Raw genomic sequence first — 20,586 nt, forward strand, 5'->3', positions numbered from 1 at the left:
GGACACGGAGTAGGGAGCGGAGAGGGAAGGAGGAGGAGGAGCAAAGGTGTTGGAGAGAAAACTTCAGAAAGGAACAGGAAACCTGCCGGGGAGGTGGCGGCGGCTGCGGCTTCTCTGGTCGCCGGGGCTGCTGCTCTTCGCGGGGTGTCCGCAGTTGCGGTTTGGTCCCTGCCTGGCTTCCCCGGCGCGCACGCACGGCTGAGCCGCGACGCTTGGTGGCTCGGGCCGTGCCCTCCGCCGCGGCTCTTGGCCGCTGCCGTCCCGCGCTTCTATCCGCTTGTGCCTCGGCGGCTCCCTGGAGAGAGAGCGGCGAGGGCGCAGGGAAGAAGAGGGAGGTCCACTGTGGAACATGAAGCAGCATGACTGATAAAATGTCCAGCTTCCTATACATAGGGGACATCGTGTCCCTGTACGCGGAGGGCTCGGTCAACGGCTTCATCAGCACCTTGGGGTAAGCGGGAGACGCGGGCTGGGCAGCGCTCGCGCTTCGGGTCCTGGGAACCGGTCCCTGTCCCTCCGCCGCCTCCAGGTCCTCCCGCTGCCGCGTGCGGTGGCCCGGCCGGGCAGGGTCGGCGCCCGCGGACAGCGCCGTGCGCTCGGCTCTCTCGCTCGCCCGCTCGCAGGAAGCTGCCCTGAGAGGCAAGACTTTCTCAGCAACTTCGTAATCCCGAGCTCAGAGACACATCAGAAAGGAGGAAGTGATTCAGAAGCCCGGAGACGGGCCCGGCGAAGAGGTCTTCGCTGGCTTCTCCCTGGGTTGTTTTGATTAAAATGTGTGCTTGTTTTCCCTGGAAGGTAAAACAAAACACCCCCCTTTTCCACCGTTTCTCGCTACCTTAGCCCCTGGTCTCTCAGTGCCGGGTTTGAAAGAGCAGTCGATAAAAGTCCGTGGCCTTGGACCTGAAATTCAAGCGATGTGGTGAGCCAAAGTGTGGCGTTGTCCTGCGGGAGGAGCTCACTGTCCCCTCTTCGCTGGAGCAGTTTCCTTTTGGCCTTGCCGAATGAGGACTCGCCCCACCAGCCTGGGCAGCCCTAGGGGCATCCGCAGCGCTGTGACCCTTGGACGTCTCTGAGGGCTTCCTGGGTTCTAGAACTCAGACCTGCTATCTCCCCTTACCAGGCCTTGGCCCACTGAAATGCTGAGCCTCTCTTGGAATTTAGCCAAGTGAAGAGTTCTTGAGATTAGAGTTGGATGGGGGGGAGAATATATATATATATATATATATATATATATATACACACACACACATAAATTTATGTTTATGAATAAGGGAAATAAATATATTTATGTATTTTATGTATATGATACATATATATATATATAAACAGTGTGCTAAATGGTTAAATAGGACTTCCTTGTTTTCTCTCTGTTCTAATTGGGAATAGCAGTGTGCAGTTTAATTGCACGCTGCAGTATATTTTGATGCACAGGAAATTTTTTGTTACCTCATTTGAGCACTTAGATCCCCCCGCCCCACATTTCAGGCTGTGGAACTGGTGTTTCCACTCCTGTCTGGCTATGGTTTTCAGCTGTTAAGCTTTGAGGCAGATGACTTAACTTGCAGTGTCCCTGGACAGTGACTTTGAGCTGTGTTATAACGGAGTGCTGCCTACTAAACACTGGGACGTGGAAATCACCAGTGCTTCCACAATTCCTGTTACCTGTGCATTCCCCCTAATGAGTGAAAGAAGGGAGGTAGATTTAATTCAGTCCCTTTTCCATCAGTATTACTTTCTTATGCAACTAAAGCGTGGAAGGAAAAACATGTTAGTGCCAAGTGCTTCTGCTGGATTTGTGAATCATGAGCTACCACTGTTTTTGAGATCATTCATGATACAAGTTCAGTTTCTGGGCCCCCAGCAACATTTTGCAGGTGGACTCTGCTGCTCTTCACCCTCCGTAGACTCTCCAGGCGTGTGTGTGATGTAGTAGCTAAGCAGAGGGGGTTCCATGGACAGAATACTTGGGGTTTGAATTCTGGCCCTTCCACTTGTAAACCTTATGACCTTGGGAAAGTTACATAATCTCTCTGTGCCCCAGTCTCCTCAGTTCTACAAATGGGAATAAGCATGGTTTCTACCTCATAGGGTTGTGGTGAGAAAGAAGAGATTAATATATGTAAAGTGCTTAGCACGGTACCTGGCGCATTATAAGCACTTATGTGTTAGCTATTGTAGTAATTATCATTGCCTTGGTGATTGTGAGCCATAGTTGTATTTGTAGACAAAATAATAACAAGGACGAGGAATAGAGTACAAAACCTAGACAAAGAAAAGAACTTTTTTTAGTGTCTTCTTCAGCAAAGGTATGCTTATGGATAACTTATAAAACAAATACCAGAAGGACTATAGATGGCAAATCAGGAAGCTACAAGTTTAACAGTTATGGAGTCGACCCTGATCATTTTAGAGATTAGGAATTGTGGTTAAGAGAAACGAAGCTACTAACCCAAGAAACAGAGGGCATTGATGCCAAAAGCTGGAACTCTAACCCTGTCTCCAGATTTCCAGCCAAGAGTGCTTTTCTTTGGTTAAATATAATAATCTTTAAACCTTGAGAAAAATAAGCTAGAATAACCTTTAATGTACAGTATACATTTGTGTAAATATTTCTGATTTGTATTCAACTTTCTTGTTGGTGTTTTGAAGGTTGAGCTTCCTTAGTATGTTTTTGTGCAATATATTATTTTTCTGTTAATGAACTGAGTCTTGTTAAAGTTAATATGACAAAGTCTTCGGGCTGCTAGATTCTAAGGTGAAGAAGGGTCTTTAGAAATGCTGCCACTGGGCCGGGCGTGGTGACTCATGCCTGTAATCCCAGCATTTTGGGAGGCCGAGGCAGGCAGATCAGTTGAGGTCAGGAGTTTGAGACCAGCCTGGCCAACATGGGGAAACCCCATCTCTGTTAAAAATACAAAAATTAGCCGGGCATGGTGGTGGACGCCTGTAGTCCTAGCTACTTGGGAGGGTAAGGCAGGAGAATCACTTGAACCTGGTAGGCGGAGATTGCAGTGAGCCGAGATTGCACCACTGCACTTCAGTCTGGGGGAAAGAGCGAGACTCTGTCTCAAAAAAACAAGCAAAACAAAACAAAACAAAACAAAACAAAACAAAAAGAAATGCTGCCATTGGTGAAACTTGGTGCTTTGATTGGATATTCTTTTCCAGAGAGACTGCTCCGAATTTCTTTTTCTAGTACTTTAGAAGTCAGGGGTTGGATATGACCATGCCTCCCTCCTCGTACTTGCTTCTGAACATCTTTTCAAAGAGCAGTTATAGTAAAAGTCATTGCTGATGTGCCCTGATGCAGTTTCCTGGCTTTCACTGGAATAGTGTCCAAAGGATACTCAAGGGAAGCATGGCGAGCCTAGGACTTAAATGGGTCCTGGGTGGAGTGAACCTATTTATAGAACAATTAAGACAAACTGTAGAATTAAAAATGCCGTGATCCAGCCTGGGCAACATACGGAGACCCTGTCTGTACAAAAAATATAAAAAATTAGCCAGGTGTGGTGGTGCACTCCTGTGGTCCCACCTGGCGCCAGCTGCTTGGGAGGCTGAGGTGGGATGATCACTTGAGCTTGGGAGGTCAAGGCTGCAGTGAGCTACAATCACATCATTGCACTCCAGCATGGGTGACAGAGAACCCCTTTCTAAAAAAAAAAAAAAAAAATGGTGCTGTGAAATCTCACTTGACAAATGTGCGTCAAATTTTAATGATGCATAAAAATATAGCACTTTTCTACTTTGCAAACAGGGCAGTGCAGAAAGCATTAATTTTTTATAATAAAAAATTGGGAATATCAAAAAATCAAACCTGGAATTATTATTTTATTAATGAACATTTCCAAATTCTGCTGTATGTGAGCTATACAAATAATGTTGCAAACACTTGAAAGTTGCTTTCAGAAAGCATCTGGCACCTCATTGAAAAAGGCTCATGTAATTTCTAACGAAGCCATGCTGTTCAGCTATTCTTCTAAATATTAAATTTAAAATTCATAGAAGAGGAAACTTAGGAAGAAAGAAATGAATTTATTTTCCTGACCATAAGTCTTCCATCTCAACAGAACTATGTGAGCTCTTGTGCCCAGGGACGTAGGTTTGCCCACGGCTCCTTGCAGTCCTCTACTCTACCTCCAGTCATCAGAGTGTGTATTTCTGTGGCAGTTGTTAGATAAGATGCTCAAACTGACTTTTGGCTTTGATAACCAAACCAAGATACTTTATCCTAATTTAAACTGAAGTATTTTGTGCTAAAAATCTCATCGATTTTTATTAACATGTGGGTGGTTTTCAAAGTTGGGGATTCCGTAAATAAAATAATTTCCTAAAATTCAGGGGTGAAAAAGTTTTAGCTGTTGAGAAATAATCCCATTTAATTTCATAATGGCTTAATTAAGGCCATTTGATGCTTTTATCCTGAGAAGTCAGACTGATTCATGATTTTGTTCCTTCTGCTTTCTGTCTGTGACATTGCAGTTTTTTAATTGTTGGTCATGCTTGGTTTTAGTACTTTCTTAAGGCTGTAGACTCACATTGGGCTCAGATTTTTAGGAGTTATACAACTCATGGGAACATATGTCTGTGCCACGTGAAATCTTATCTAGGTACACGTTGGGGTAGCACCCCCCTATTTTGTACCTCGGAGTACAGTTGGTAGATATTTTATTTTGAAGTTGGTTTTAGGGCTATGAAACCAAAGCAGAGTGGTAGTTGTAATTTCTCATTGTCTTGTTGTGGGGTCATTATATGTATACTTCCTGTGTCAAAGACACAGTGCATCTCTCTAGCTGAATTTTCTTTCTCTTCTGTTAGCTGGAGGTCTGTTGTACAGGTCTGCTGCTAATTAGCCATGTGGCCTTGTTCCTATCGTTTATTCTTTTTTCATGTCAGCATGTCTTCCTGAAAACTAAGAAGGAGAGAAGATGCTGTTGCCCATTCGCCTGGGGGTATTATAAAAGCAAGTGATAGAGACAGAAAGAAAAGATTTCTTTTTTAGAAAATTGCTAGGAAAATCTACATTATGCTTATATTTTTGCATGTCAAATTGCACATTTTCTTCAAAGGCGTATGAATTGTTAAAGTGAATCAGATTGGAGACATTGACACTGTATATATTTAGGCAAAATTTATTCCACTGTCATATTAAAAACACAACGGGGGAGCTAAAAATTAGACGAAAAGTTTTTGATTTCCATTTTAGCTCTTCATCGATGCATGATGGTTGGTAGCATGATGCTCTTTCAAAGTCAGCTTAGCAAGGTGTTTAATGAGAACTGAGTTTACACAGTATTTCAAGATAATGAATAGACGTTTATTTGCAAATAAATCTTGTTTGATTTTAATGTTTAGCATGTAAATATGTTTTGGATGATATACATTTCTACTGTGTAGTTGCTGGGTATTTTTGCCATAAGGTAATGAATTTTTCAGCTGAAAAAGTCATGGAGTTTCACTATATTTGAGTTTACCAGGCCCCTCTTGGAGGCCCCTCTGACTGGAGATGTGGGAGGATTTTCTTAGGCTTAGTGACCCAGCTTCTCAGGTTGATTTATCAGGCTGTTTGTGCAAAATTTGAATGCCCTAGTTGCAAAGATTGGCATTTCTCCTTTTTTCCCCATTATCCTTTACCTGTATTTACTAGATGTTTCTGAATCTTGAATTGTTGCAAGCCAAGTTACAGTTATTGTTCTTTTCTCTGTGTAAGTGCAAAGGGGCCTGGTTTGTATTTTCTAATTTAAAATTTCATCTAAAGAATCAATGTAAGAAATACTTGTATTGACTTATGGACAGTTGCTTTAAATCCCATTGGATGAAGATGGTGAATATATTTTAAATAAACTATTTTTATTTTCTACTGGCATGTCTTAAGGTTATAGTTTTTGTGTCTTTTTTAAAGGTGAAGGAGGGAGTCTTGGGATGTGCTGTCCACTTTTGAATGTAGTGTTGATTGTCCCTTTCTCCTCCTTCCATTTTTTCTATACTAGGATTTGTCTTTCTTGTTGCTGCTACATCTGATGACAACAGATATTCACATTTCTGTGTACATCAACTTGACCGATGGTCAGGTACCACAGAGTAGGGACTGAGCATAGCAGAATTCTTGGGATAGTGGGATAGTAGAATCAGTGAAAGGTGCATCAGTCCTTCCTTGGCTATTCTCGGCATGGTTGAGGGGTTAGTAGATGGTAAGTATGTATATGTGTGTGTGTGTATGTCTGTATATGTATGTTTAAGTGATAGCTACCTTTGCCTTGAGGTTTCTTCTTAGGATCGCCTCAGAACCAACACCTAGTGGTTAAGGTCTCAGTAACTATCTGGTGACTACCAATTGATACGCTGACTTCAAAACATCATAAGCATCATCATCATAGTCTCTTAGTCAGAGTGACAAAGGATTGGAGTCCTTATTTTTACTTCCTGCTTGATTTTGGCCAATGCAATTAACTTTTCCATTCTTTTGTTTCCATGTTCAGGGATGGATGTCTGGTAGGGTGTTGGGGGGGGGGGGTCACACAGTTTATAATTCTGACTTAATTCCTTAGATGAATGAGATCGTGTAACTGTTTATAGTTTACTATTCCCAATTATGGTCCCTCACATTTCTCTTCCTGATCTTTTTTCCTGCTAAACATTTTTGAGGTTTAACTAGTTGTAGAGTTGGTTTATTATCTTATTTAATTATGCTGTTTTTATTATAGTTTTAAAAATATTTTCCTCAATAGGACTTTTTTTTTCTTTTTTTTGAGGTGTGACCACGGCTCACTGTAACCCTGAACTCCTGGGCTCAAGTGATCCCTCCACCTCAGCCTCCCAAAGTTCTAGGATTACAGGTGTGAGCCATGACACCTGGCCTCAATAGGACTTTTTGATCAGTGGGGAGTTGTAGATGAAGCTTGGAATGGTTATAATTAACTTTTATTTTTGTATAAGATGTTTAGTATCTTCCAAACAGAACCCTTCCAAATGACGGCTGTTGTTTCCTGCCATAACCAGGCATATAAGCTTAGCTTTGTTTTGGCTAAGGCATATGATAATGTGATAAATATATCTAAAAGTCCATTGGACATTTGCATGTGTGTTCACTGTGGAGGAAGAAGATGACAGAAGCTTGAATACTGAGTTGTTTTGGAAAGTCTAAGTGTTAGAAGTGTGATGTTGTGGAACTTGAAATTAACTCAAGTACAAAGAGTTTCTGAAGTGGTGAACATTAAGTATTTAAAGCTGAAAGGGCGACTATTTCTTAAACCTAAAAGTCATTCTATAAATACCATTGCAGCTTTTCAGCCCCCTGTGGCAATGAGAGCTCAGTCAAGTAAACAACCACCCCTCTTCAAGAGCCCTGATGGCTTGGCTTTGATAGAAGAGAATTCAGAGGCAACTACTGGGCTTCATTCTAGGTGTAACAGGGGCATTTTCTTTTTGCACAGGTAGTGCTTTTCACAATGACACTTTTTTTTTTTGTTACTGTTCTCGTGCAGATAGTGTGTAGATAACTTAGAGAATATAGACAGAATACTATAGACTCAAACTTTAAAACTTAAATTCCAGGCAGAGGGTCTTCATATATAAATATAAAAGAAGTAACAGTGGACTTTTATGACCAATTTATATTCTAATAACAGCGAATTTTATGGTTTTTTAGATATCAGAACTTGGTAATAGATCACTGCATTATAATCAGGTGTGAACTTTTAATGATCGTTCATTTGTTCATTCACTTATTTTTATTTTTTATTTTCTTCAGAGACAGGGTCTTGCTCTGTTGTCCAGGATGGAGTGCAGTGGCGTGATCTTGGCTCACTGCAACCTCTGCCTCCTGGATTCAAGCGATTCCCGTGCCTCAGTTTTCAGAGTACCTGGGATTACAGGTGTGCGCCACCATGTTTGGCTAATTTATTGTATTTTTAGTAGAGGTAGGGTGTTGCCGTGTTGGCCAGGCTGGTCTCAAACTCCTAACTTCAGGTGATCTACTTGCCTTGGTTTCCCAAAGTGCTGGGATTACAGGCGTGAGCCACTGCGTCCAGCCCATTTGCTTATTTGATGAATAAAACTGTGCCTTTTGAATGTATTGATGGCATGTTTTGGTGTCATGTTTCTACTCCCGTGATGACTTAGATGGGAATGTTTAAAAATATAAGCTATATAAGCTTTAGAAATATAAGCCATATAAGCTTTAGAAAACCACAATTTTAATAAAAAATTTTCAAAACGATATATATGGAAACTAGAACAGCATATTAGCAGTGGTTGACTCTTTATGGTGAGTATGTAGATGATTTTAATTCCAATTTTTATTTCTTCTGTATTTTCCAGTTTTATGTATGTTTTTAAAACTAAACATCTGCTATTTTTATAGCCAGGAAAGTTAACTAAAATGGTTTTTAAGGACTCTTCAATTTCTTATTACTGTTAATCAACAATATTTACATTAAAAAGCATAAATAAATTATTTTCCTAGTTAGGGTCAGTGGAGGAAAACCACCAACTGAGAAACTGTTATTACTGAAATAGACAGTCATATATTTCCCATGAAAATTTTTTTCCTGGTTATTATTGGTATTTTAAAGTGTATTGTGGAAAAAATGTTTGACCAGTAATGCTGAGCAATTAAGTTGGTTGATTTAACTCATGTAGTAACTGTATACAGATGATAACGATTTACAATGGTTTGATAGTTTGATTTACAATTTTTCAACTTTATGATGGTGCAAAAGTAATATTCAGTAGAAACCATATTAGAGTACTCATAACCATTCTGTTTTCAACTTTCAGTATAGTGTTCAATAAATTACATGAGATATTCAACACTTTTATTACAAAATAGGCTTTGTATTTGCCCAGTGTAGAAGTGTTCTGAGAACATGTAAAGAAGGTTAGGCTAAGCTATGTTGTTTGGTAGGTTAGGTATATTAAATGAATTTTTAACTTAGAATATTTTCAACTTACAATAGGTTTATTGGGATGTAACCCCATTGTAAGTTGAAGAGTATTGGTAGTCTTTTATTTTAGAAGTCTATTGACACATGTAAGAAGTATCCATTTTAGCATGGCTGACTTGTTCATTTTAGTAATCTTAGTACTCACTATGAAACTTTTATTGCTTGAGTCAACTTCTATAGTATTAGTTTTTGAGGAGTTTTTTTTGTGTGTGTAATTGAAATTTAATCAACTGTTTTTGTTGACTATCTTTGAAACAGATGGATTAGCTCTCTCAAAATTCAAATCAATAATGGGTTAACAATAGCTATTATATAGTTTATACCAACCTATCCAAAGATTTCCAACCTTGAATTAAGAATAAGTTAAAATATCAGGTTATTTAGATAAAACTTTAATCATACAATTTAAAATGTGAAAATGTGTCCACATTAAAACACATATGACTATCCTGGCGATGTGGTTTATGTCTGAAGCATGCTGCAGAATGACTCATTAATTCATTCAGTAGATATTTCTTGAGCCCGGGAATATGTGTAAAGAGATGGCAGATATAAAGCTGTTTTTAATTATTATCTCAATAGATTAATTAATTAATTAATTTGTTATTTTAATTGTTATCTGAAAAGCTTACTGTTCCTTTGCAAATTTGTAGTATGGCTCTTGGCTACGATCTGTGGGAAACATCAAGGCATTTAACACTTTTTTTGCTCTCAGCGTTGCAAATGTTGCAAGGTCAGGAATGGACACTGTCTTCTTAATCTTGTATGCTCAGCACCTGACAAAATTGCTGGTATATAGTAGGTGTTTAATAAATATTTGTGCAATTATTGTAGTTATTATTTAGCAATGGAGATAACACTGGTATTGAATAACTGTAATATCAGGCAATTTTTTTTCAAATGCCCAAAAAGATGATTAAAACAGCACCATAGAAAGTCAGAAGAGTCACATTCCTTCTCTCCTGATTGGGATGACCTGGCGGGAGCTTCAAGGAGGAGGCGGCATTTTCGCTGAACTTGGAAGGATTATTAGAATGGATATTTGTCTCAAATCTATGCCCATGATTGATCATGTATTCTTGGTCCTTTTTTCTTTCTTTTAAAAAAATTGGTAAAATTTTACTGTCCATTTTAATAGCTCCAAAAAACTAAAGCAAACAATTCAATATTGTTGAGATATGCAAAGACAGAAGAAATTATCTGAGAACCTATTTTATGCATATTTTCCAAATGTGAGAGGTTTAAGCTTGGTTCAGATCCTCTGAGATTAAGATGGCATTCCATCCTTGTCACATATGGTGAATTTACTGAGACCTGAGATAATGAGGCTAGGACTATAAAGCCCAGTCAGGAAGAAACTTGGCAATTGCTTGGGAGAAATTTATGCGACATACCCAGTGCCTTTGGCTATTATATTTTTACTTCCTTTCCCCGTATTTGTTTCTATACCTAGTATTTCATAGTAGTTTTTCTTCATGAATCACAAACTTAAGTAGAATTGTATAAATGCCTGGAAACATTGGCAATATGGACATCTTTTCATCGAATATTAAGAAATATTTTAATAGTTCTTAATATAGCACACACATACACGAGTTTCCCACTTGGTATAGAATACTCTGCTGGTATGTATCGAGTCCATCATGCTCTGTTTTCCTTTTGGTGTTTTAACATGTTTAAAAAGCCATAGATAGATTCCTATGAATGCAGGGAAGACTAAAGGAAGTGAACAAAGCAAAATCTGAATTCTTAGACGTCAACTATGTGTTAATGAGTTTCTATCTATTACTGAGATGTTTGAGTCACTGTAAAAATATCATCATAAAAATTTCTTTGTGCAGATTACAAAATGCTGGACTTTTATTATATATTAATTATCCCAGAGATTTCCTCGACAGAGTCCTAGAGAAAACTTAGATTTTTAGTGAAGTGATATCTAGTTCTCTAGCTCTCTGAGATCCTGGAAGGACTAATTATGAAATAATCACTAAGGAAAAGAGGATTCTTCTCATTATGTAGGGAACTTATATGGATCATCAGAGCTAAAGATAAGAGCTCAAATGACCAGAAAAGCAAACAAAACCCAACAAAAACTCAATAAACAAAACTGGTTTAAAACTTGTTAATTTTCTAATGGCAAATCAAAATGTATTGTCTGTAAAAATTTCAGAGAATAGAGTACTCACGAACTCAAGTTGCAGCTCACATTTAATTAAATTATTTGCAAACCTTGTAGTGAATTGCCCTGGAACTCTTGAAAACAATTTTTAGGCATCCCTTATTATCCTCATTCTTACTATTTGATCTCAAAAGCTCTAAAGATTTGGAAAGCAAGGGATGCTTGGATATCACTTTGCCCACATGGATGAAGTTTAAGAATTGAAAAACTGTATTAGAAGTAACGTTCTTTGTTGGTAAGGAACAGAAACCGTCTCTGACTAGCTTACAGAAAGAAGGAAATTTATTGTGACTATACTGGAGGAGCTCCAAGAAATAAAATGATGAACTCAACAACTGAGCATCAGAAGAGGCAGGAACCTAGGGCTGCTGTTGGAATCTCAATAGCAGGATCTACTCTCTGGGTCCCATCATTTCCATGACTTGAATCTAGCAATTTCTGTATTCAGTGTCCCTCTCTTTAAACTTCAAATTATGAGGTGACAGAATTTGGCCCCACTTGGATCAGGATTAATCATTAATATCCATGAAGGCAAGTGGCAGTGCCCAGATCTGGGCACTATCGGGGGAATCACTGTGACCAGGGCCCTGTGACAATTTCTGCTTGCTGCGGGGGCGGTGTGGTATGGGGGACAGAGAACAAAGACGCTGGGTGTGAGCTGGATTTCACTGCTTACTAGGCACCTTAATAGTGAGATTTTAGTGCCTTTTAAAGTAAATCGTGATAAAATATACATAAAATTTGTCATTTTAACCATTTAAAAAGGTACAAGTCAATGATATTAAGGACATTCACAATGTTGAGCAACCATCACTGCTCTCCATTTCCAGAACTTGTTTTTACTATGCCAAACGGAAGCCCTGTATCCTTTAGACAATAAATTCCCATTCTTTCCTTCTCCCAGCCCCTGGTAACCTCTAGTCTACTTTCTGTCTCTATGAATTTGCCTATTCTAGGTACCATGTATAAGTAAAAACATGCAATATTCGTCCATCCTTTTGTGTGTCTGGCTTGTTTTACTTAATGTTTTCAAGGTTCATCCATGTTGCAGCACGTGTTAGTACTTCATTCCTGTTTATTGAGAATACTATTCTGTTGTAGACATATGACCCATTGTGTTTATCCATTCATCAGTGGATGGACATTTGGGTTGTTTCCACTTTTTGGCTATTATGAATAATGCAGCTGTGAATATCTATGTACAGGATGTTGTGTAGACATATATTTTAAAAAATTCTTTTAGGTTTATACTTAGCAGTGGAATTTCTGGGTCGTATGGTAATGCTATGTTTAACATTTCACCGTGGCCTTTCCTATTTGCTTTACCCTGTGTTACCTTTCCTTCCTCCATTTAATCTTACTACATACAATATAATTTATTATTTATTGTATCCATTGTGTATCTGTCTACCTCGATAGACTGAAGTTCTTTGAAGGCAGGGATCTTTTGGTTTTGCTACCGAATATCTCAAGCGCTTGGCTCTATAAATATTAATAAATATTTGTTGCATTACCATATGCATATTTTATTTTAAAATCTCTAAGTAGCTGTTAACATCAGTCCCACTCTGGAAAAAAGTCAATATAATTTTTTGTATTTCTTAAATACTTTGAGATCCATGGGCAATTCTTTTAAAATGGTTGGAAGTTGTCACTGGGTTTATGGTATCATTAAATCTTGCCATTATCAGTCTTTTAATAATCTCTTGTGTCATATCTCTCTACATACTCAGATCAATATATGGTAAAACTTACACTCTGAAAAAGTAATGTACATGGCCTTTTCTTGTTTTGAGACTGAGTCTCACTCTGCTGTCACCCAGGCTGGAGTGCACTGGCACGATCTTGGCTCACTGCAACCTCCACCTCCCAGGTTCAAGTGATTCTCCTGCCTCAGCCTCTGGAGTAGCTGTGACTACAGGCTTGTGCCACCATGCCCAGCTAATTTTTTTTTTGGTATTTTTAGTAGAGATGGGTTTTGCCATGTTGTCCAGGCGGGTCTCCAACTACTGGCCCCAAGTGATCCACCTGCCTTGGCCTCCCTGCAAGGCCTTTTTTGATGATTTGTATGCTATAGCCACATTAAAGAAAGGTTGATATTTCTGTAAATTCAGTTTTGTTTTTACATGCTCAAAGAGTAAATTTGTAAGCATTTTGTGAAGCCATTTTTTAATTTACATGGGCCTTTTCTCTTAGTGGGTAGTACATTGTACATCCAGGGAGACATTTTATACTTTAACTACTATTGACAGGAAAGTTTATTTAAAAAGAATTTGCTGATAAAAATGCAGTGAGTAGTTGAGAAATTTATAGTACTTTAGAAAAATAGAATAGAGCGTATGACACTTTGTAATTTTCTTTTTAAAATTCAAGAATAAGTGTTTGGAAAACGATAAGCCTTTAAACACAGATTAAGGAGAACAAATGGGCAGTATTTTGTTCCTCGTTAATTTATATCATATCTATTGACTAAGTCTGTTGTAATAAGCTTTGCCGTAAGTCAATACCAAAAGATACAATATCCAGCCAATTTCTTCAAGAATTTGAAATTCTCCAATGTTATTATTGACTCATGCTAGGAATCTTCATTGGCAGCAGTGTTACAAATGAGGACTTGTTTGAGAGTTATTTGCATATAGGACAGAGAAATAAAGTGAGCAATATAGATATGTACAAATTACAAAATAACTTGAAAAACAAAACAATGTATTTTGATTTCTTCTGGTTCTAACATCCTATAATGCTCGTTGCTATTTAAAAATGTAATATCTTTAGAAAAGCAATTTTGAGGTGAAGATACCAAATATTATCAGAGTTTTGTTTCATTTCTATAACATCCAAGCTAATCCAGTTTAAGTATATCATACCAGTAAAGATAGTGACTTAAAAAAAAATTCTCTTACCCAAATCACGAAACACAGTTACATTAGGAATCCAAAGTAAGTTAATGATTTAAGGAACAGTTACTGTGTTTGGCTAAAGTTTCAAGGTCATCGCTAATATCAGGGACGTAACTACTTAAACATTTGCATTTCAGGTAGATCTTTGACTTCAACCATATTTTCAAAGACGATGATTTCAGTTCTTGTTCTTTACAGTAGCAGGGAAGGTAAAGAAAGGAATTTTGTTGTACTCAGAGTCCTATACTTGTGGCTAGGAATGATAAATATTAAGTGACCTTTTAAGTTAAATCAAGATTTACTGTCAGTGAAAATGTTAGTTATTAAAAACTTGACCACTAATCCATGTGCAGGAATATTAATAAGTGAGAAAAGGACTTTTATTTACCTTTCTTCCTTTATTTACCTGACAGACCATGATTTAATAGTTGAGTTCCAATTTAAAACCCATGCAAAGAATGAGCCTCCTTTCCTGGTCAGTACAAACGAAGTCATTGTTATCTGTTAGGGGAGAAACCAAATGGATCCTTTCAAAAAGTCTCAGTGGCTAAAGAATCTCTCAGAAGGTCTTTTAAAGTATTATCACACTGCAAATGTAAAAGCACTTTGTTAAGAATGGGAGAATCTGAATGAAGAACTATTTGGGTAAGTAGTCACATAGCAGTTCTGAGAGGCAATCATTTCTTTGGCAATAGATACCCATAAAGTGATTCTATAAACATTTACTAAAGATTAGATCAATATTTGTATTACACATTTTTTTCAAAATGGAAGTTATAATAATCCAATAAATTCTAAACAATAACCACATTATTTAGTTTTAAACATATTTAACAAAATGCGTGCTAATTTTAGTTTTTGTATCATAGACTGCTAGTGATTTCTCCAAATTCATTTTTCCCTTCTTCCATACTAATAGAAGTACTTGAGTTTGTGGGTACTCAGAATAAAGACCATATTTTCTAGCCTCCCTTGTAACCAGGTGTGGCCACAGACTATACTTTGCAGTCAGGTCTTTTAAGGAAGTATTTATTGCCTCCCCCACCCTCCCTCTGCTCCTACCCCATTTAACTGTTTGAAATATGGACATGGGAAAATGGCACCTTGCATCATACAGATGAGGTCAATCACTAGGGATAACAGAGCATCAAGAAATGAACCAGTTCTCCAGATGTCCTCAAATCCTGGCTCTACTATATATGGTCTAAAAAGATGAAACTAGGTGGGTAAACAAAAGCCAGATTATATATTCCCTTTTAGGTGATAGGAAATTATTGAAGGATTTTGAAGCAGGAGGATGAAATAATCAGACTTTGCTCTAGAAAAATCAGTCAGTGGTAAAAAGGAGGAATAGAGAAAGGCTGAAAATGGCAGGCAGAGGAGGAATTGATACGCAGCAGCCTGCACCAAACAGCTGTAGTGGGGCTGAAAAGCAGCTTGTCAGCCGAATCACTGAAGGACAGTGTCTTTAGTGTTTCACTTTAGGCTAGAAAAGATGTATGAATTGAGATAGTCACCACTGCTGTCGAGGCTTTATTACTTTTGAAAACTGAGCATACAGATTTGAAGTTTCTCTTTCATTTGCTCACATTTGAATAACATATCCTTATACCCAGCATTACTGCAGGTTTTTGAGGTTTCTGAGATACAAACGTCATCTTGTGTCATTTCTCCTTGTTCTAGCTCTCTGCTTTGTGTGTACTGCGTTTTTTTGAAAGGGACTCTCGCTCTGTCGCTCAGGCTGGAGTGCAGTGGCGCGATCTCGGCTCACTGCAACCTCTGCCTCCCAGGTTCAAGCAATTCTCCTGTCTCGGCCTCCCCAGTAGCTGGGACTACAGGCGCATGCCACCACGCCTGGCTAATTTTTTTTTGTATTTTTTAGTAGAGATGGGGTTTCACCATGTTAGCCAGGATGGTCTTGATCTCCTGACCTCATGATCTGCCCGCCTTGGCCTCCCAAAGTGACCTTTTTTACCTTTCTAGTTACACAAACATTCTGAGTTCCCTTTCACCACAGAGCCTTTTTACATGCTTTTCCCTCTGTCTGGTCCATTTCCCCTCTTACCTGCACACCTCTCACCTGTTTGTTGTATAGATTTCCAGTTCTCTGAGTCATCTGTAATGAACTGTTCCTGATCTCCCAGACTATGTGAGGCCCCTTTGCTATATTCTCAGCAAAGATAGCACCATATTCTTTTCCTTCATAAAACTTATCGCGATTATGGTTTTAATTTTGCTTCTGTTTCTGTGAATATTGGATTCTGTTTGTTTCACCCACTATACTTTAAACTCTGTAAGGGCTGTGACTATGTCTGACTTTGCTAATAATCATGTCCTCGGATCTTTCACGATATCTGTCACGGAGTAGATACTCAAGAAGTATGTTGAGGGAATGAAAAATGTTTTAGCATATGGTTAACACGGGCTTTTGGTTCCGACAAAGCTGGTTTTATATGATAACTCCGCTCTCTCATGGTGTGATCTTCAGAAGTTATATTTAATACTGAACACCTCAGTTTCCTTATCTGTAAAGCAGGATTATTGTCCAGTTTGTAGTATCACCATGACATTAATGGCAACTAACATATGTAAAACACTTAGTAAGTGTCAGGCTCATAGCATCAGATACCTAAAGTATTAAATACAAGGAAGCTATTATTATTTATATTATTAGTAGTATATCTGAAAAATCAGCGTGAGTCTCTTTTTGGAAGCTTGGCTAAGTTCATATTACATTGATGTTAAAAGTTCTGCTGTATTATGTTTATATCATTTTTGCAGTACACTTTTTTTTTTTTTTTTTTGCGCGACAGAGTCTCGCTTTGTCGCCCAGGCTGGAGTGCAGTAGTGCAATATCGGCTCACTGCAAGCTCTGCCTCCCAGGTTCACACCATTCTCCTGCCTCAGCCTCCTGAGTAGCTGGGACTACAGGTGCTCGCCACCACGCCTGGCTAATTTTCTGTGTTTTTAGTAGAGATGGGATTTCACCATGTTAGCCAGGATGGTCTCTATCTCCTGACCTCGTGATCCGCCCGCCTTGGCCTCCCAAAGTGCTGGGATTACAGGTGTGAGCCACTGCGCCCAGCCGCAGTACACCTGTTTTTAAGCTGATATTTGTTTAATAGGCTGTTCAAAGGCATATTGCCTTATCTATTATTTATTTTGGTTTTGGTCTTTTTTTTTTCCTCCCTTACTTTGATAATGCATGCTACTCAATTGCAGGCACTTGTATTTATCTTTTGTTAATGGTTTGATGCATGCTATCCTTTGATGTAATGCAAACACCTGAACTATATCAACATTAATAATAACATTAGAATTGCTTGGCATATATATATACAGTATCTTCCTTGACTAGAATTTTCAACTTTTTAAGTATTTTAAAGCCAGCATGTTATTTTAGTTGCTAATATTTCATCCTGATTAGAACATAGTAATAGAAAGAAACAATTTAGTTTTATTTTTTGAGATAAAATGAGTGTTTGTTTTGGAGCCATTAGAATAGCTTTTGCATATTTTCACTGGACAGATGGTGCTACTGTCCCTTCTCTGAGACTTCCTTTTTTTTTTTTTTTTTTTTTTGAGACTGAGTCTTACTCTGTCACCCAGGCCAGAGTGAGTGCAGTGGCACAATCCTGACTTACTGAAACTTCTGCCTCCTGGGTTCAAGTGATTCTCCTGCCTCAGCCTCCTGAGTAGCTGGGAACTACAGGCATGTACCACCCTACCTGGCTAATTTTTGGTGGAGATGACGTTTCACCATGTTGCCCAGGATGGTCTCAAACTCCTGACCTCAAGTGATTAACCCATCTCGGCCTCCCAGAGTGCTGGGATTACAGGCATGAGCTACTGTGCCTAGAGTCATATTCTGTTGGCTAAGAATTCTGATTAAACTTCTGTGACTGTTAGAGGAATTGGCAAAAACACTTATCTAGTTTGGATAATTAACCATTTTACAGATAAACAAATTTATTTAGGAAAATCTTGTCAAATTTTAAATAGTAACTAATCAAATTATTATGCTTACTTCTCTTGTAAATATTAATGATTTTTAGACAAGCCATTGGGATTGAAAAGGTGTAGAGTGTATTTTATTTCTGCTTCTTAGATCTACCTAATGAATAAAAATTATTCAGGCCCTAACCTTCTTTTAGTTGTGCCACAAAAGGAGATTTTACTGTTTATTGGAAACTTAGTATATACATGTATACAAAATATTGAAAAACCTTTAAAAAAATTAAAGCATTAAAAAACACTTTGAAGAATAAACCACTTTACAAACTCTTATTTGAAAATTTCTCTGTGAGAAAATATTTCTTTTTAGCTAACATAAATTTCTGATGGTGAAGTCTGAGCTAGTTTGCTATTTCTAGGGATTCTGGAATACCTGGTGACGGAGAAGAGCTTGCAAAGTGCCACACTCCTGGATGTGACAAAGAACTGGTGTATCTATTTTGTAACTTTTAATTTATTTTTATTTTTAATTTTGAAATTCATTCCTTCAACAGAACTGGTGTATCTGAAGACACTAGTTTTATTAGTTAGGGTGTTTTTTGGTTGCAAAAGTGAGAAAACCCAGCTGAAGCAATTTTCACCCCAAAAGAGGACCTTGTGATCAAGGTAACTGAGAAATTTGGCATGATCTCCTGAGTCCCTTCATTCTGTGTCATCATTGGTGTTAGTCCTGCCCTTTGGCAGGTCTTTTGTTTATGGCATGGCTGCTAGCCGCTCCAGCCTTACCTCTGTCCTCTTACACCAGAGCTGAAAAGAGTGCCTCATTCCCCTAAACTCCAGAAAAAAACACTATAGTTATTACTGTTGCAATGGCTGGCTCGATGATGGTCCAGCTGCTCTGATGGCAGAGATGATGTCATCATGAGTGGGAGAACAGCAGTTCTCCATTCTTCAGGCTCTGTTGCCAGAGGAAGGGCAGTGGATGATGGATAGGCAGAGATAACACATGTACACTGTGGCCAAATAAAATCACCCCTTTACTTTCATGAAGCCACATTTCCTAAGTCCTTACACGCAGGATATAAAAATTGGAAGCCTTTAATGATTTTGGTATTGATACTATTCTTATTTCCAGTTCACTGCTCTGGGGCTTTATTTTAGGACTCTTTCAGGTGGCGTACCCTTCCTGATGGAAAGGAGAATTATCTGAGGCTTTCTGCATGCCACAAAGCCTTAGTGCTCTGGTCTGGTCTAAACTTCACCTTGACATCAGCTAATGAAAAACAGGATTCTAAGGAAATCAAGGGTGGGGGTAATGGTGAGGGGTCGAAGAGGAAAGGCAGCAGTTTGGTGTGGCTAAATTATACCTCAGTAATGCTGCTATGAGGTTTAAAAAGGGAGGGGAGTTTCTGAAACAAACTTCTCAAATAAGCACATTATTCATAATAACAGAACTTTGATAAATGAATCTCATTCATAGAAGCATAAGTTTATGAATATTTCTCCCAGTAAATTTGTGAATATTCCCACTTTTAGCGTAGATGCAAGTAGCTTATCTTGTGTCTATGAATAATTGTGGCTCTTTATGTGTACACAACAAGCATGAATTAATTATTGTGATGGAGATGAACACAAAGCAAGGTATAATATAAGCAGGGTTTACAATTTTCAAAATTTAAAATTTAAATTTTATAAGTAAGGAATTGTTAATTTAGATCTCAGAAATTAGAAAATCTTACTGCTAAAATGCTTTTTATTAGAAATTCCCCAGTAGAACAAATATAATTTGTTATGCTACAACTAAATAGGAATTATAATTAACATAATATTTGAAATGTGATCTTTATGTAACTTTTTTGAAAAGTCAGAGTAAAGTTTTTGCATTCTTAAAAGTCAGTATCTTCAACTCATTTTTCTTTTGTTTTAAGTATTTAAAACTCAGGTCCATGTTGTACTATTGAAGACATTGGTTGGTTATGACATGACTATCTAGAATATCAAATGTAATTTCAAGGTTAAAGTTAAATCATTGAATAAATAGATAGTGGCTTTTTGATAGTGGCTTTTTAAAGGCAGATAGTGGTTTGATAGTGGCTTTTTAAAGGCAGTGTTGTTTGCAGAGAGAGCTGCTCAAGCTCTTGGGTCTGAATTCTGTTCTGTCGTGAAGGAATTCTGAGAAATTGAACACTTCATTTAATGTCTGAATTCAATTCTTCATCTTTATGTTGGGAGTACTGATAACACTTCTCTTGTGTTCCTCAGTGGTCCTTTGGAGTTAAGAAATGACATTATACCTGTTTGAGTATCTGGAAAGCTGTAAGCTGTACTGGTGCAGCTAGACATTTAAAAATTAGTATTAGTTTGCCTTTTTTTTTTTTTTTGAGATGGAGTCTCGCTCTGTCGCCCAGGCTGGAGTGCAGTGATGCGATCTCGGCTCACTGCAAGCTCCACCTCCCGGGTTCACGCCATTCTACTGCCTCAGCCTCCCGAGTAGCTGGGACTACAGGCCCCCACCACCACGCCCGGCTAGTTTTTTGTATTTTTAGTAGAGACGGGGTTTCACTGTGTTAGCCAGGATGGTCTCGATCTCCTGACCTCGTGATCCGCC

At 38.3% G+C, this 20,586-nt stretch overlaps 1 protein-coding gene across 1 annotated transcript in view; it reads left to right on the forward strand.

Annotated features, from left to right (window-relative positions):
- The window catches only part of ITPR2 (inositol 1,4,5-trisphosphate receptor, type 2), a 494,095-nt gene continuing 473,509 nt past the window's right edge, over nt 1–20,586 (forward strand). Inside the window, exon 1 of the mRNA XM_011946983.1 lies at nt 1–451. Coding sequence (XP_011802373.1) covers nt 360–451 — 92 coding nt within the window. The 5' untranslated portion in view covers nt 1–359. The remainder of the gene's footprint in view (nt 452–20,586) is intronic.

The sequence above is a fragment of the Colobus angolensis genome, unplaced genomic scaffold (assembly GCF_000951035.1).
Source record: "Colobus angolensis palliatus isolate OR3802 unplaced genomic scaffold, Cang.pa_1.0 Scaffold256, whole genome shotgun sequence".
NCBI lineage: Eukaryota > Metazoa > Chordata > Mammalia > Primates > Cercopithecidae > Colobus > Colobus angolensis.